Consider the following 12398-nt stretch of genomic DNA (forward strand, 5'->3'; position numbering starts at 1 on the left):
TAAGGTGCCACAAGTCCTCCTTTTCTTTTTGCGAATACAGACTAACACGGCGGCTACTCTGAACCCTAGTATCAAAAAGATTCACACGAGTCCATAGAGGATAAATCCGTCCAAGGCTTTAGCTAAAATCGTCAGGGACACAATCCCATGCTCTGGGTGTCTTGAAACCTCCGACTGCCAGAAGCTGGGACTGGATGCCGAGGCATGGATCACTTGATAATTGCCCTGTTCATTCCCTCTGAAGCATGGTGGCACCAGCCACTGTCAGAAGACAGGATACTGGGCTAGATGGATCATTGGTCTGTCCCACCATAGCCACTCACCGGTGGTTCGTGAGTCAATCCAAAGGGCAGAGCGGAAAACTTGGCCGAGGCGGCCGCACTGCGCGCAGGATATAGGAAAAACTTGCAGCTTCCTTTTCCTCAGCGTAGCCGCCTTGTAAAATGAAAGTACATAAGCCCCACTAGGGGGCTGGGCTGCCGGGTTCCGCTCTCCGGCGGGGCAGTGGGAGGAGGAAGAGAGGGGGGGCGGCCATCTAAGTGGGGCCCTTCCCCCGGGAGGGCTCGGCTTCAAGACAATCTCGCTCCGCAACGGCGGTTCCAGGGCTCCGCTTCTTCCAGCAGCAGCGCTCGGCTCAAGCCGCGATCGCAGGTACGGTCGCGATCGCTGCTGGGTTGGGCGGCTCCTCTTTTCCCACCTGCTGGTACAGGGGGTGGCAGCGAGGTGGGGGGCTTAGGTGGGGGAAGCGTCCCCTGGGGGAGCTGCTCTAACAAGGAAGAAATAGTTCTGCCGAGGCAACTCCCAGCGTGCGTGCTTCTCTTACCTAGTGGTTTCAGAGTAGCAGCCGTGTTAGTCTGTATCCGCAAAAAGAAAAGGAGGACTTGTGGCACCTTAGAGACTAACACATTTATTTGAGCATAAGCTTTCGTGAGCTACAGCTCAAATGCATCCGATGAAGTGAGCTGTAGCTCACGAAAGCTTATGCTCAAATAAATGTGTTAGTCTCTAAGGTGCCGCAAGTGCTCCTTTTCTTACCTAGAGGTTTCTCTCTTTCCGGCTTGGGGCACCTGTGACACCAAGGCTGATTGATGGCTGAGCCATATCCAGGAGGGCTAAGGTAGGGGTAATTGGTCCCAATTCATACCGTGTAGAATGCGCCTAGATACTGCGGTGATAGATTCATCTGAAATAACAGTTCATTTTAGCTGTTAATGTGCTCTCTCCCTCCTCCCCCAGGGGGACAAGGGAATAAACAAATAAGTAAAATAAGTTATATATTCCACCAGTCAGTGGAAAAAGGCAGACAGGTAAATTATCTGCCTGGCCTGATAGACTTTCATGATCATTTCATAAGCGAGCAATATCAACAGAGTTTGCTGTTTCTGATAAGGGTAACACTCCTTTCACAAATTGGGATAATGTAGATGAAAGGTTTTATCTATGCATTTTAAATTTGTCTCACTGCAACACCCTCCGCAATCACAGTGTTGTGCATTGTCTGTTATATTACCTAATATACACCCAACAAATACAGTGTATTTTTAATTTTTTAAGAAATCAGACTTGGATGGTTGTTTGCAATGGCTAAAAATGGAAATAAGATAGAACTGATTAACAGTCTTGCCCTGCAACAACATTGTAGTCAGTGGGTGAGATGTCATGATATTATTTTATCTTGTGATTTTTATCAAGTAACTAAGAACGAACCAACATCATTGTAGAATCTTTTGGAAACACGATTTTTTTAAAAATCTACATAAAAAGTGATTAAAATGACTAAAGTGTGTAGTTTTAGGATTCGTCAATGTAAATTGTTTATAAAATTAACCATGTAAACACAATAAGCTGTAAAATGCTTTACTTTTTATGCAGATATTTGTATCTTCAAATCTAAAGAAAATGTCTTGTGTAAGACAATGCAACTTTGTACTTCATACTGTCCAGACAGTGATTGTGAAAAGATGCCTAACTTCTATTAGCCAGTGAGGTCTTACTTGTTTTGCTGTTTTCATTTTCCTTTATTTTCTCTGGTCACCCCTCTTTTCTCACTGCTGAAATTTAAGCCTTAGTTTAAAAATGCTATAGCATGCATTTGTTTGTACAAAAGTTTCAACGTTAGCATGTAAACACACAAAAAAATTAGCTGTGCTGCAGAAATGAGAACCAGATAACATGGAAGAAATATCAAGACAATAATATATTAAGGGCTGTTGTGATGAAAAAGGCCTGATTTTCCTGTCTGGACGTTTTGAGGAATGCACATGACTTTACTAAGAGCTGCTGTATGGTTTGCATCTGTGGCATATATATTTTCATTACTATGTAGAAGGGCACAAACAATAACTGTTGATTCAAGTAGTCCCAAAATATGGGGTGTTTATATCCTAGGGTTTAGTTCTAGTATATACTTTTCTTAAAAACCTATGGACAAAGTGGTCCAATAGAGTCACATTGTATAAGCTGTCAACAACCATGGCATGCTGCTACATGTAGTATTTTATGTAATACAAGAGACCAGATCCTTATCCCACTGAATTAAGTGACAGAGCTGCCACTGACAACAAAGGGACCAAAATTTGGCCCTCTTCTCTTCATCCCAATGGGCCCTGTATACATTTGGGGCCAAATTAATTGGTTGTGTAATTGGACAACCCTCTGGAAGTCAATAGAATTGCACCTGCTTTATCAATGCTGAATTTGGCCTCAAAACTTCATATAAAACCTATTGTTCAATAAATACACATTTCCACCTCAGGGTATCCTTCTCATAGCCTGTTCTCCCCCCCCCCCACTCGGTTTTTATACACATTTTAGACTAGAAATATAAAAAAGTGAAAAATTATATTTGGCAGAGTGGGAAAGCAGAGAGTCAGCTGGAATGTGTATGTCATTTCTGTCTTTTTTGATAAAACAGGAACCAAATAGCAGTGATTGGTATTTATTTGATTATCGCCCTTTCATGCTGGGAATTAAAAGTCACCCTCTGCCTCAGACTAAGCCCGTCAGACAATTATTTACAGTAAGGATAATAAAAGCAGAAAAAAATACCATGCCATATAAAGCTTTACCCAAAACTAAAACCATGACAAATAATAAGGGTTGGTTTTACAACAGGACTAGACGAAAAGAGGAGGTTCTACACACAAGGGCTGACAGTAGTGAGAATAAAACATGCATTTGGAAAAGAAAACAATTTCAGGGGTTTCTTGAAAGTAGGGTGGGATGGACTGAGATGGGTATCAAGGAAGATTATAGTTCCTCACTGTAGAGACCAATACAGCGAAGAGCATGATGGCAGAATCCCTAAAAAGTGAGAGGTCTATTGAAATGAGGCCTAGAGAGGAATTCCTGAATGTAGATAGGGTCTACATCCTTATTGAGGTTGCTCATGGTAATCATATTGTACCACCCAACTATCTAGGTACTTGAGGAGAAAAGACGGCTCTTTGATGGGGGTCATCTATGCCAGCCAGAGTGCCCTTTTTCCCCCTCCAGAGATCCTTTTAGGGCCAATGTCAATAAACTATCTAGTTCTTGAACACCAGATTGAGGCAATGCCAGTTTTATCTAATAAAATATTTTCTGGTTAAGGGGGAGAGAAATAATTATCTTAAAAATGACAGAGAGAAATTTAATGTCCTTTTGCATTTCTTGCTTCTTACGCATTTATACTAAGTTGTGTGAATAGAGGAAGTTCCTGGCATTATCTTGTTTTTCATCCATGCATCTGGATGATATTTCATTAGTAAATCGTTGAAACAACTAAAAATTGGATAGATTGTTTAGACTCTGAATAACTGTAGATTATAATTTTGTGTGGGAGATCCAGCTATTTTAAATCATTTATTCATTTTAAGGCTAGAAGGAACCATTTTGATTATCTGACATGACTTCCTGCATAACACAGGCCATAGGACTGGCTTGAATCAATTCCTTTTTGAACTAGAGAATTATCTTCTGGAAGAAAATCCAATCTAGATTTTAAAAAAATTGCCAGTGATGGGGGGGGGGAAATCTACTACAACCTTTGGTAGTTTATTCCAATTGTTATTTATCCTTGTTAAAAATTTGCACCTTATTTTTTGTCTGAATTAATTTAGCTTCAACTTCCAGCTGTTGGATCTAATCAGTCCTTTGTCTGCTAGACTGAGGAACCCTTTATTATGGAATTTTTGTCCCCCATTCAGGTACTTATAAACTATGACCAAGTTACCCCATAATATTCTTTATTAAGTTAAATAGATGGGGACTTCTCAATAAAGAGTCCCCTATCACATAGAACTGCCTTTTCCTGGTGAAGGTGCTATTCTCCAGTCTCTCCCCTGTTCCCTCTGGCTGCAAGTTCTTGCCATTCCTATTTTCCCTTATAATCCTCTTCAACCCATCCTGTATCCTCCTGGGGCTCATATTTGGTGTAGTCTCCCTTGACTCTTCCGCTTTTCCTATAGTACTAGTCTCTCTTCTCTTCTTCCTTACCCTTCCACCTTCAACAAGTACCTGCTGAGCCCCTTCTTCATTTTCCAACTCTGCAAACCTATTCCTAAACTCTATTTCTCCTTCACTAGCCCGTCTTTTCCTCTGCCTGGGTCTTTTAGTCACATGCTTCCACTGACCACTTTCCTCACCCAGTCTCCCCTCAAAATTCCCCAGCCCTGCTTCTATCTGTGAGTCTGAGCTTTTCCCTTCAGATACCTCATATCTTTGCTCCATCATCTGCTCAAACCCCTTCCTAAACTCAACCAGACTTTCCACCTGCATCTCCAAACCTCGGATCTTTTCCTCCAACAGCTCTATCAGACGACATTTCATGCAGAAAAAACTCTTACCGGTTCCCCCCTCCAGGATCATGTACATACCACAGCTTCCACATCCAGTCATCCTCAATGTGTCTTCCACTACAGGACTCACTCCCACAGCTGCCTCTGTATCTGTCATCGCCTTCCCACCTAAATCCTGTTAATCTGGGAAACACAAGACACACCAAAAAGACCACCCCCCCAGCAAAAGCAAACCCCAAACAAGCACCACAATACAAACTCCCACTCAAACTCCCCTGTTTACAGCTCTGTTTGCTAGCTCCTGTGCCGCTGCAGCTGTCTGTGAAATTGAAGAAGGGAAGTTTACATAATAGGCTAAATACGTGTATAATGTTAACAGCAGTCCCAGACTGATGGTACTTTCAAGCAATTCATTTATCTGACTGGCAAAACAAAGCTTGGAGAAGAACAGTTTTGCAGGATAGGAGGAGAAGAGATTTAAAAAACAGTTTCTGGATGGGAGCTCATCAGTTAAGCATAGTGGCTTTGCTCCACAGAACATGAATTACCAGATTAAATAATGAGCAGTACTTGTGGCACCTTAGAGACTAACAAATTTAGTCTCTAAATCCCCACCATCAACTGCAGCCAGTTGGCTGGACGCAGGACCAGTCCATACAAGAGATCCACTTCCTGGACACTACAGTGCAAATAAGTGATGGTCACATAAGCACCATCCTATACCAGAAACCTATTGACTGCTATACTTACCTACTTGTCTCCAGCTTTCATCCAGACCACATCACACGATCCATTGTCTACAGCCAGGCTCCAAGATACAAACACATTTGCTCCAACCCCTCAGACAGGGACAAACACCTACAGGATCTCTATCAAGCGTTCTTAAAAACTACAATACCCACCTGGTGAAGTGAAGAAACAGATTGGCAGCCAGAAGGGTACCCAGAAGTCACCTACTAAAGGACAGGTCCAACAAAGAAAGTAACAGAACACCACTAGTCATCACCTACAGCCCCCAACTAAAACCTCTCCAGCACATCATTACGGATCTACAACCTATTCTAAAGGACGATCCATCACTCTCACAGACCTTGGGAGACAGACCAGTCCTCACTTACAGTCAGCCCCCCAACCTGAAGCAAATACTCACCAGCAACTACACACCACACAACAACAAAAAAACCAAAACACTAATCCAGGAACCTATCCCTGCAACAAACCGCGTTGCCAGCTCTGTCCGCATATCTAGTCAAGGGACATCAAAGGACCTAGCCTCATCAGTCACACCATCAGGGGTTTGTTCACCTGCACATCTACTAATGTGATATATGCCATCATGTGCCAGCAATGCCCCTCTGCCATGTACATTGGCCAAACTGGATAGTCTCTACGTAAAAGTGTAAATGGACACAAATCAGACATCAAGTATTCAAACATTCAAAAACCAGTCGGAGAACACTTCAATCTCCCTGGAGACTCAGATTTAAAAGTGACAATTTCTCAACCAAAAAAACCCCCAAAAACCTTCAAAACCAGACTTCAGTGAGAAACTGCAGAACTGGAATTAATTTGAAAATTTGCAATTTGATGGACACCATCAAATTAGGCCTGAATAAAGACTGGGAGTGGATGGGTCACTACAAAAACTAATTTCCCCATGCTAATTTCCTCCTACTGTTATTCACACCTTCTTGTCAACTGTTTGAAATGGGCCACCCTGATTACATTGGCCTCATTACCTCTACAAAAGTGATTTTTTCCTCCTGTTGAGAGTAGCCCACTTCCACTTTAATTGAATTGTCTCATTAGCACTGACCACACCCCCACTTGGTAAGGCAACTCCCATCTTTTCATGTACTGTGTGTATCTATCTGCTTACTGTATTTTCTACTCCATGCATCTGAGGAAGTGGGTTTTAGCCCATAAAAGCTTATGCCCAAATACATGTTAGTCTCTAAGGTGCCACAAGTACTCCTCATTGTTTTTGCTGATACAGACTAACATGAAACCTATCTGATAGATGTTATCATACCTAAGGTGGAGTCAAAACTTGGAAAAAATAGAGAGTTTAGTTGGGTTTTATTTTTTGTTTTGCTATTCTGGCTAATGACATTCAGATTTGTGTCAAACATATTTCCGGTAACATTTGAGATTGTTGGTGGAAGGTTTATTTCCACTGTTTTTCTGAACCATTCTGTCAGATTTCATCTTGCACAAACATCTGTATGGTTCATCAAGAAGTGAAAATCCAGTAGGACATTATTTAGATGTAAAAAGGTGCAGGCCAGACTTGGCTGCCTTATCCCCTTGCTATTTATTGGAACATCCACTCTGAAATGCTTATCATCCCTATGAAGCTTAACATTAAAGCTGGAAAATATTTCTTCAAATATTTTGAAGGTATAAAGGCTTGAAATTTCATCACCAAACTTACAGTGAGTAATTGTTTCAATGAGAGACTACAATTCAGTGGTTGGGAATGGGAGTAGGAGATCTGGGTTCCAGGACCAGCTCTACTTCTGACTCATAACATGGCACTAGTCAGATTACTCACTCTCTCCATGTCTTTTCCCCATCTGGAAAAGGGGAATGCTGATATGCATCTTTGTAAAGAGCTTTGATCTCTACAGATGACAAGTGCTGTATAATAGTATTTAACATGTATATAGACAGATTTAGGAGCAAGGTTCTCACCTATTGGTATTTGTTATGAGGAACCAAATAAGCATGTTGTGATGCCATGCCAGTACACTTGCATGTCTGCCTCATGTAAAATTGACTCATTGCATATTGACACAAAGTTTTGACACCTAAAATAAAGCTGGCAGGTATAAATGGCTTGATTTTTCAGAGGTGCTGAGCACTGCAACTCCCACTGACTTCTATGGTAGTTATGGGTACTCACCAATTCTGCAAATTAGATTATAATTGCTACCATGTGAGATAGGCCTGCAAGAACTGGGATAGATCCTTGACAACAGGTATTGTGAAAATCTGGAAGGGTAGCAACCTGAAACTCACAACTGGCTGGAACAAGATGAGTGATGTGTCAATGGAGGGCAGTTTCAGTTTCTAAATAATGATTTAATAAGTAGTAGAATGTTTGGACGAAGTTGCAGAAGGAAGAATCAAAACCTGCAGTGATGAAGCACAGATATTGATATTTTGGTTCCTTACAGGTAAGTTAGATTGTATTGGATTCTTCTAAGAGCTATTACTATTCTGAAAAGGAAAGTTTTAAAAACAATGTGTGAGGGTTTAGTTATGTTGACTCATTTTTAGGAGTGGAAGTTGTGGATAAAAAGCCCCCGCTGCCTGAAAAATGTACAGTTATGTAATCAGCTATAGATTCTACAATAGATCCTGCTAAGCTCCTCAAATAGTAATATGTTGTTAGAATTATGTGAAATGGGGAGTTGGTTCCTAATTATAGGGGTGTGCATTAAACAATGTTTCAGTGTAAATAATCACCAGTAGCAAACGGGTATTGTGTTTTCACAGTGTTTATAGTGACTGATTTTTTTTTAAAATGCATTGTCTTTTTGTTTAAAGTATTTTTTGTGGTTTAGGACAGTTTTGATTTAGTGATGGCTGGCAATGAAATGAGATTTTTCTAGAAATCACCAGTTTTGAAATCCCAGTTAATTTTGCTTTTGTTTTACATGCCTCTGTAGGTTTTAAATGCTTAAAGCAGAATAGAAATATGGGATTACAAATTGAGGCAAATATTGATTGATATCACTTTCACCTGCCATCTGGAACAGCAATTAGTTTAACAGAACACAATGGGGGTGAGAGAGAGACACACACACTGAAATTGGGAAAAGGAGGAAGAAATTGTAGACAGGAATATTTTAAGATGGACTGCAGTCAGCACTGAATATTTTTTAAGTCATTGAAGAATTTGTATTTTCTTACCTATCCTTCTCCTATCAACTCCGTATGATCTTTTTTTTTAAAAAAGGAGTGTCAAACTGATCCCCAAATTTGTTGCCTGAGTAAGTGATGTGAGCAGATAAGATGAGTACTAGCTATAACAAATCTTTCTTCACCACAGGAAAGCAGTTTTATCAAATGATCAGCAAAATGAAGTGTGGGTGTATATGTATGTATACACACACACACACACACACACACACACACTTATTTTTCATATATATGCCTGTGCATGCATGAGTGAGAGAAGGAGAAAGTTCTTGTTACTCTTTAGTCAGCTATATATTTATAAGAAGTACCACTTCAACTTTTATCACCTTTTAGATGTAAATTCTAATCTTTTCATAGTTTAAATTTACATGTAAACGCTGGACTAATTTTATAGTAGATGTACAAATATACAGTACTTGAGAGGATGGAATAGCTGCTGTGAATGAATCTATATTTGTGCAGGTAAATGTATGGGGAAGGAGGTAAGAGAGCTGGTAACACAAACAAGAAGGGGCACTCAGTGACAGGACCAGACTAGTAGAAGAGGTGAAGGTTATAATTTCACATGCTGTCACCATAAATGTAACATTAATAAATTTTAAAAATTGTTTAACTATTTGGGTCTAGATGGAGACTAAAGCAAAAGGTGGACTGGGCAGTGACACAGAAGGCACCCAAATTTGTTTAAAATTCATTATTATAATGTAATGAGAGGGTTTGTAGCTTTTTGAATATTTTTAGCACAGTATTGAGAGATTGGTCATTTTATCCATTCTATATCTGTATAGTCCACCAAGAATTTATAAGGACAAACATACATACATTTCCTGAATGAATTTTGAAACATTCAATTGTACAATGATGTGCTAATGGACTTGGACACTGAACTCCCTTTCTCATTAATGGGAAGGCCTTTGCCTCCAGGCACATGATAAACAACAGCATAAATTAGAACCTTTAGAAAGCTGAAGACACCCGTTTATAGGTGGAAGGGAAAAATTCTCACTTGTTGATTTGGGGAACTTTCAGTATTTGCCTAGAGCTTGTTTTTTTTCCCAAACTTTGACATTTCCAGTCACTAGTGCCTCATTTTCAATCTTAGTCTTCACAAGACATTTTGGCCCAAATTTTCAAACATGTCCACTAATATTGGGTGCTTTAATTTTGGGGTGCTCAACTTGAGACATTGAAGACCCAACTTCCAGAGATATTGAACACCCACAACTCCATCTGATTGGTACCAATTTACAGTGGGAAGACTATTAAACAGGTCTGATATCTACATAAAGGCTGTGCGAGTTCACTGACAAGGATTTTCAAAAGCTGACTAGCACTTCTGAGTGCCCCAATTGTTAGGTGCCCAATTTGACACACTTTTTAAAGGGGCCCGATTATGAGAACCAGGTACTTGGCACTTTCTGAAATTGGACACCCAAAAATTGATGTACCCCAAATCACTTATCATTTCTGAAAATCTTGTCCAATATCATTTGAGGTGAATTTTCAAAACATGATCTCAATTGATGCATATTCACTTTTTGTATATTACCATTTATGCATACAAGTGATGTGCAAAATTACATGTGCACAAATGGAGGCCATTTTGAAAATGTGGCCCAGTGTATCTAAAATAAATGTTGGAACGAATTGGTACCGATTGTGCCACTTTTCTTTTGCTTTGTATCCCCATCATGAATTCCTGCCTCTGAACAATAGTTTCCTGTTGAATTCATGATGTCTATTAAAAAATATGAACCATGAGAGAGTTATAAAAATAAAGTTATGAGCATGAAAGATTTTTTTTCCAACTGCTGAAACTGTCATGACCAGCCTTACAGTAGGAAGGAACTGTTATTCATATAGACTTCTTATTGTGCAACAGTTTTAAATGGTTATTTATCTGAAGTATTTCTCAAGGTTTATGGGGAGTTTAGAGATAACATATCAGTAAGGTCTCTAGCACACACCAATCCTCTGCATATGATCTCTTACACCAGCCTGGGCTGATTAACAGTCTCTGATGTACAGTCCAAATTTTAAATAAAACTCAGGGCTAGCCTCAGAGTGAATATAGAATTGTGGCTCATGGAGACTGTAGATCTAAGCATGTGATACTCTATTTTGATCCATATGGTATCCATACACAAGATATGGGGTGCTGCAATGAACTTAATTTTTTAATCAGTCAGGTACAGCCCTCAGGCTCCTGGCAATGTGCCAATGTAGCCCTCAGTTGAACAGCGTTTGAACATTCCTGTCTAATAGTTAACTTTTGTTAATTTCCAGGATGTTGGATCCGAGTTATATTTTCCAAAAAGTTTTCAGGTAGCTTCACTTGAGAGCACCATCCCTTTTCAATGCAACAATACAAACACCTATATTAATCTATAGGCCTCTTTTTCCCCCAAAAATCTAATATAGTATAGTAAAGCTCTCTTCCCCCCCCTACAGGATTTGATATTCAATGGCTGGAAACCGAGATATCAAGTGGCCGAAATGAATGTGAACCCTATCTTAGAGGAGGTTCTGATTAAAAGATCACAACAGAAGAAGAGGACTTCTCCCTTAAATTACAAAGAAAGGCTTTTCGTGCTTACAGAATCAATGTTGACATACTATGAAGGTCGAGCAGAGGTAGGAGATAAGGTTTTATATTCCATTGTCTTTGTTCTTCTTTGAGAAAAGACTTGCTTTTTTGTATTAATGGTTTTCTTCCTGTAATATATTGCACCTTTTCTGTTCTGGGAGATGTGATGGCTGTGGGTGCTACTGCATGGGCATAATACATCACTTCCCTAATGGATAGCACAGATTTATGGAGACTTAAATGATCAATCCATTCAAAAACAAGTGTAAACAAGGATCTAATCAAAGTCTCTGTCAACTATTAATCCATAAAATGATTTTAATATCACTTTCTGAGAAATACTTAAACCAGGATGATAATCTCAGGCTCCTGAGTACTGTGTTAGAAAGGCTTAAGTTACAGCAGGAAGTTTAAAGGTACCCCATTTCCTACAGGACACTACAACCTCTGTTGAGTGCTACAACCCCTGTTGAGCCTCAAACTCCCACATGTCTTCTTTGCAGAGTTAGTATAGGCACTCATGCAAATACTCCCTCCAACCCCCCATGCACACATAAAAACCTCTCACCTGAATTAGGTGGTGTTTTCAACCTGGGCTAGCAGACGCTGTTCAGGATAAGGGTTAGAGCCTGGCTTCTGCCTTTGATCAGGCTGGTAACCTGCCCACTTTTCACTGAGCATGCTAGCTAAATCACTCAAGGGCTGATATTCCTCCAGTGCCTTCCCACAATTCCCACTTTGTGCCCAGAAGGACTGACAAGTTCTCGGAGTTCTCTGTGAAAGAACTATAGAATTCAGCACAAAGAACCATGGGTTATACCCCCAGAATCTTAGCGACATACATTGTCGAGCACAGAACTTGTGAGGACACAGTAACTTGGGTATGACTTTACAGTATGACTGCTCACACCCAGGCTAACACTGCAGCAAAGACACACCCAAAAAGACAGGAACCAGTAGCATACACTGAGACAGAGAATACAGTCAGACTACATTACAGCAGTAACATTGTGTTTGCTTCATACATTATTATATACACAAAAGACTACATTAAAATAACATTGCAAAAACCAAGCATTTTGCAAAAAAGTTAGGAAAGGCCTGGA

General features: G+C 40.1%; 1 protein-coding gene across 1 annotated transcript in view; it reads left to right on the top strand.

The window, feature by feature from the left end:
- The first annotated feature begins 511 nt into the window (after positions 1–511).
- TEC (tec protein tyrosine kinase) overlaps positions 512–12398 on the top strand; it is an 86883-nt gene continuing 74996 nt past the window's right edge. The window contains 2 exon segments of the mRNA XM_038400499.2: positions 512–651; positions 11157–11339. Coding sequence (XP_038256427.1) covers positions 11202–11339 — 138 coding nt within the window. The 5' untranslated portion in view covers positions 512–651; positions 11157–11201.

The sequence above is a fragment of the Dermochelys coriacea genome, chromosome 4, assembly GCF_009764565.3.
Source record: "Dermochelys coriacea isolate rDerCor1 chromosome 4, rDerCor1.pri.v4, whole genome shotgun sequence".
In the NCBI taxonomy this organism is placed as follows: Eukaryota; Metazoa; Chordata; order Testudines; family Dermochelyidae; genus Dermochelys; species Dermochelys coriacea.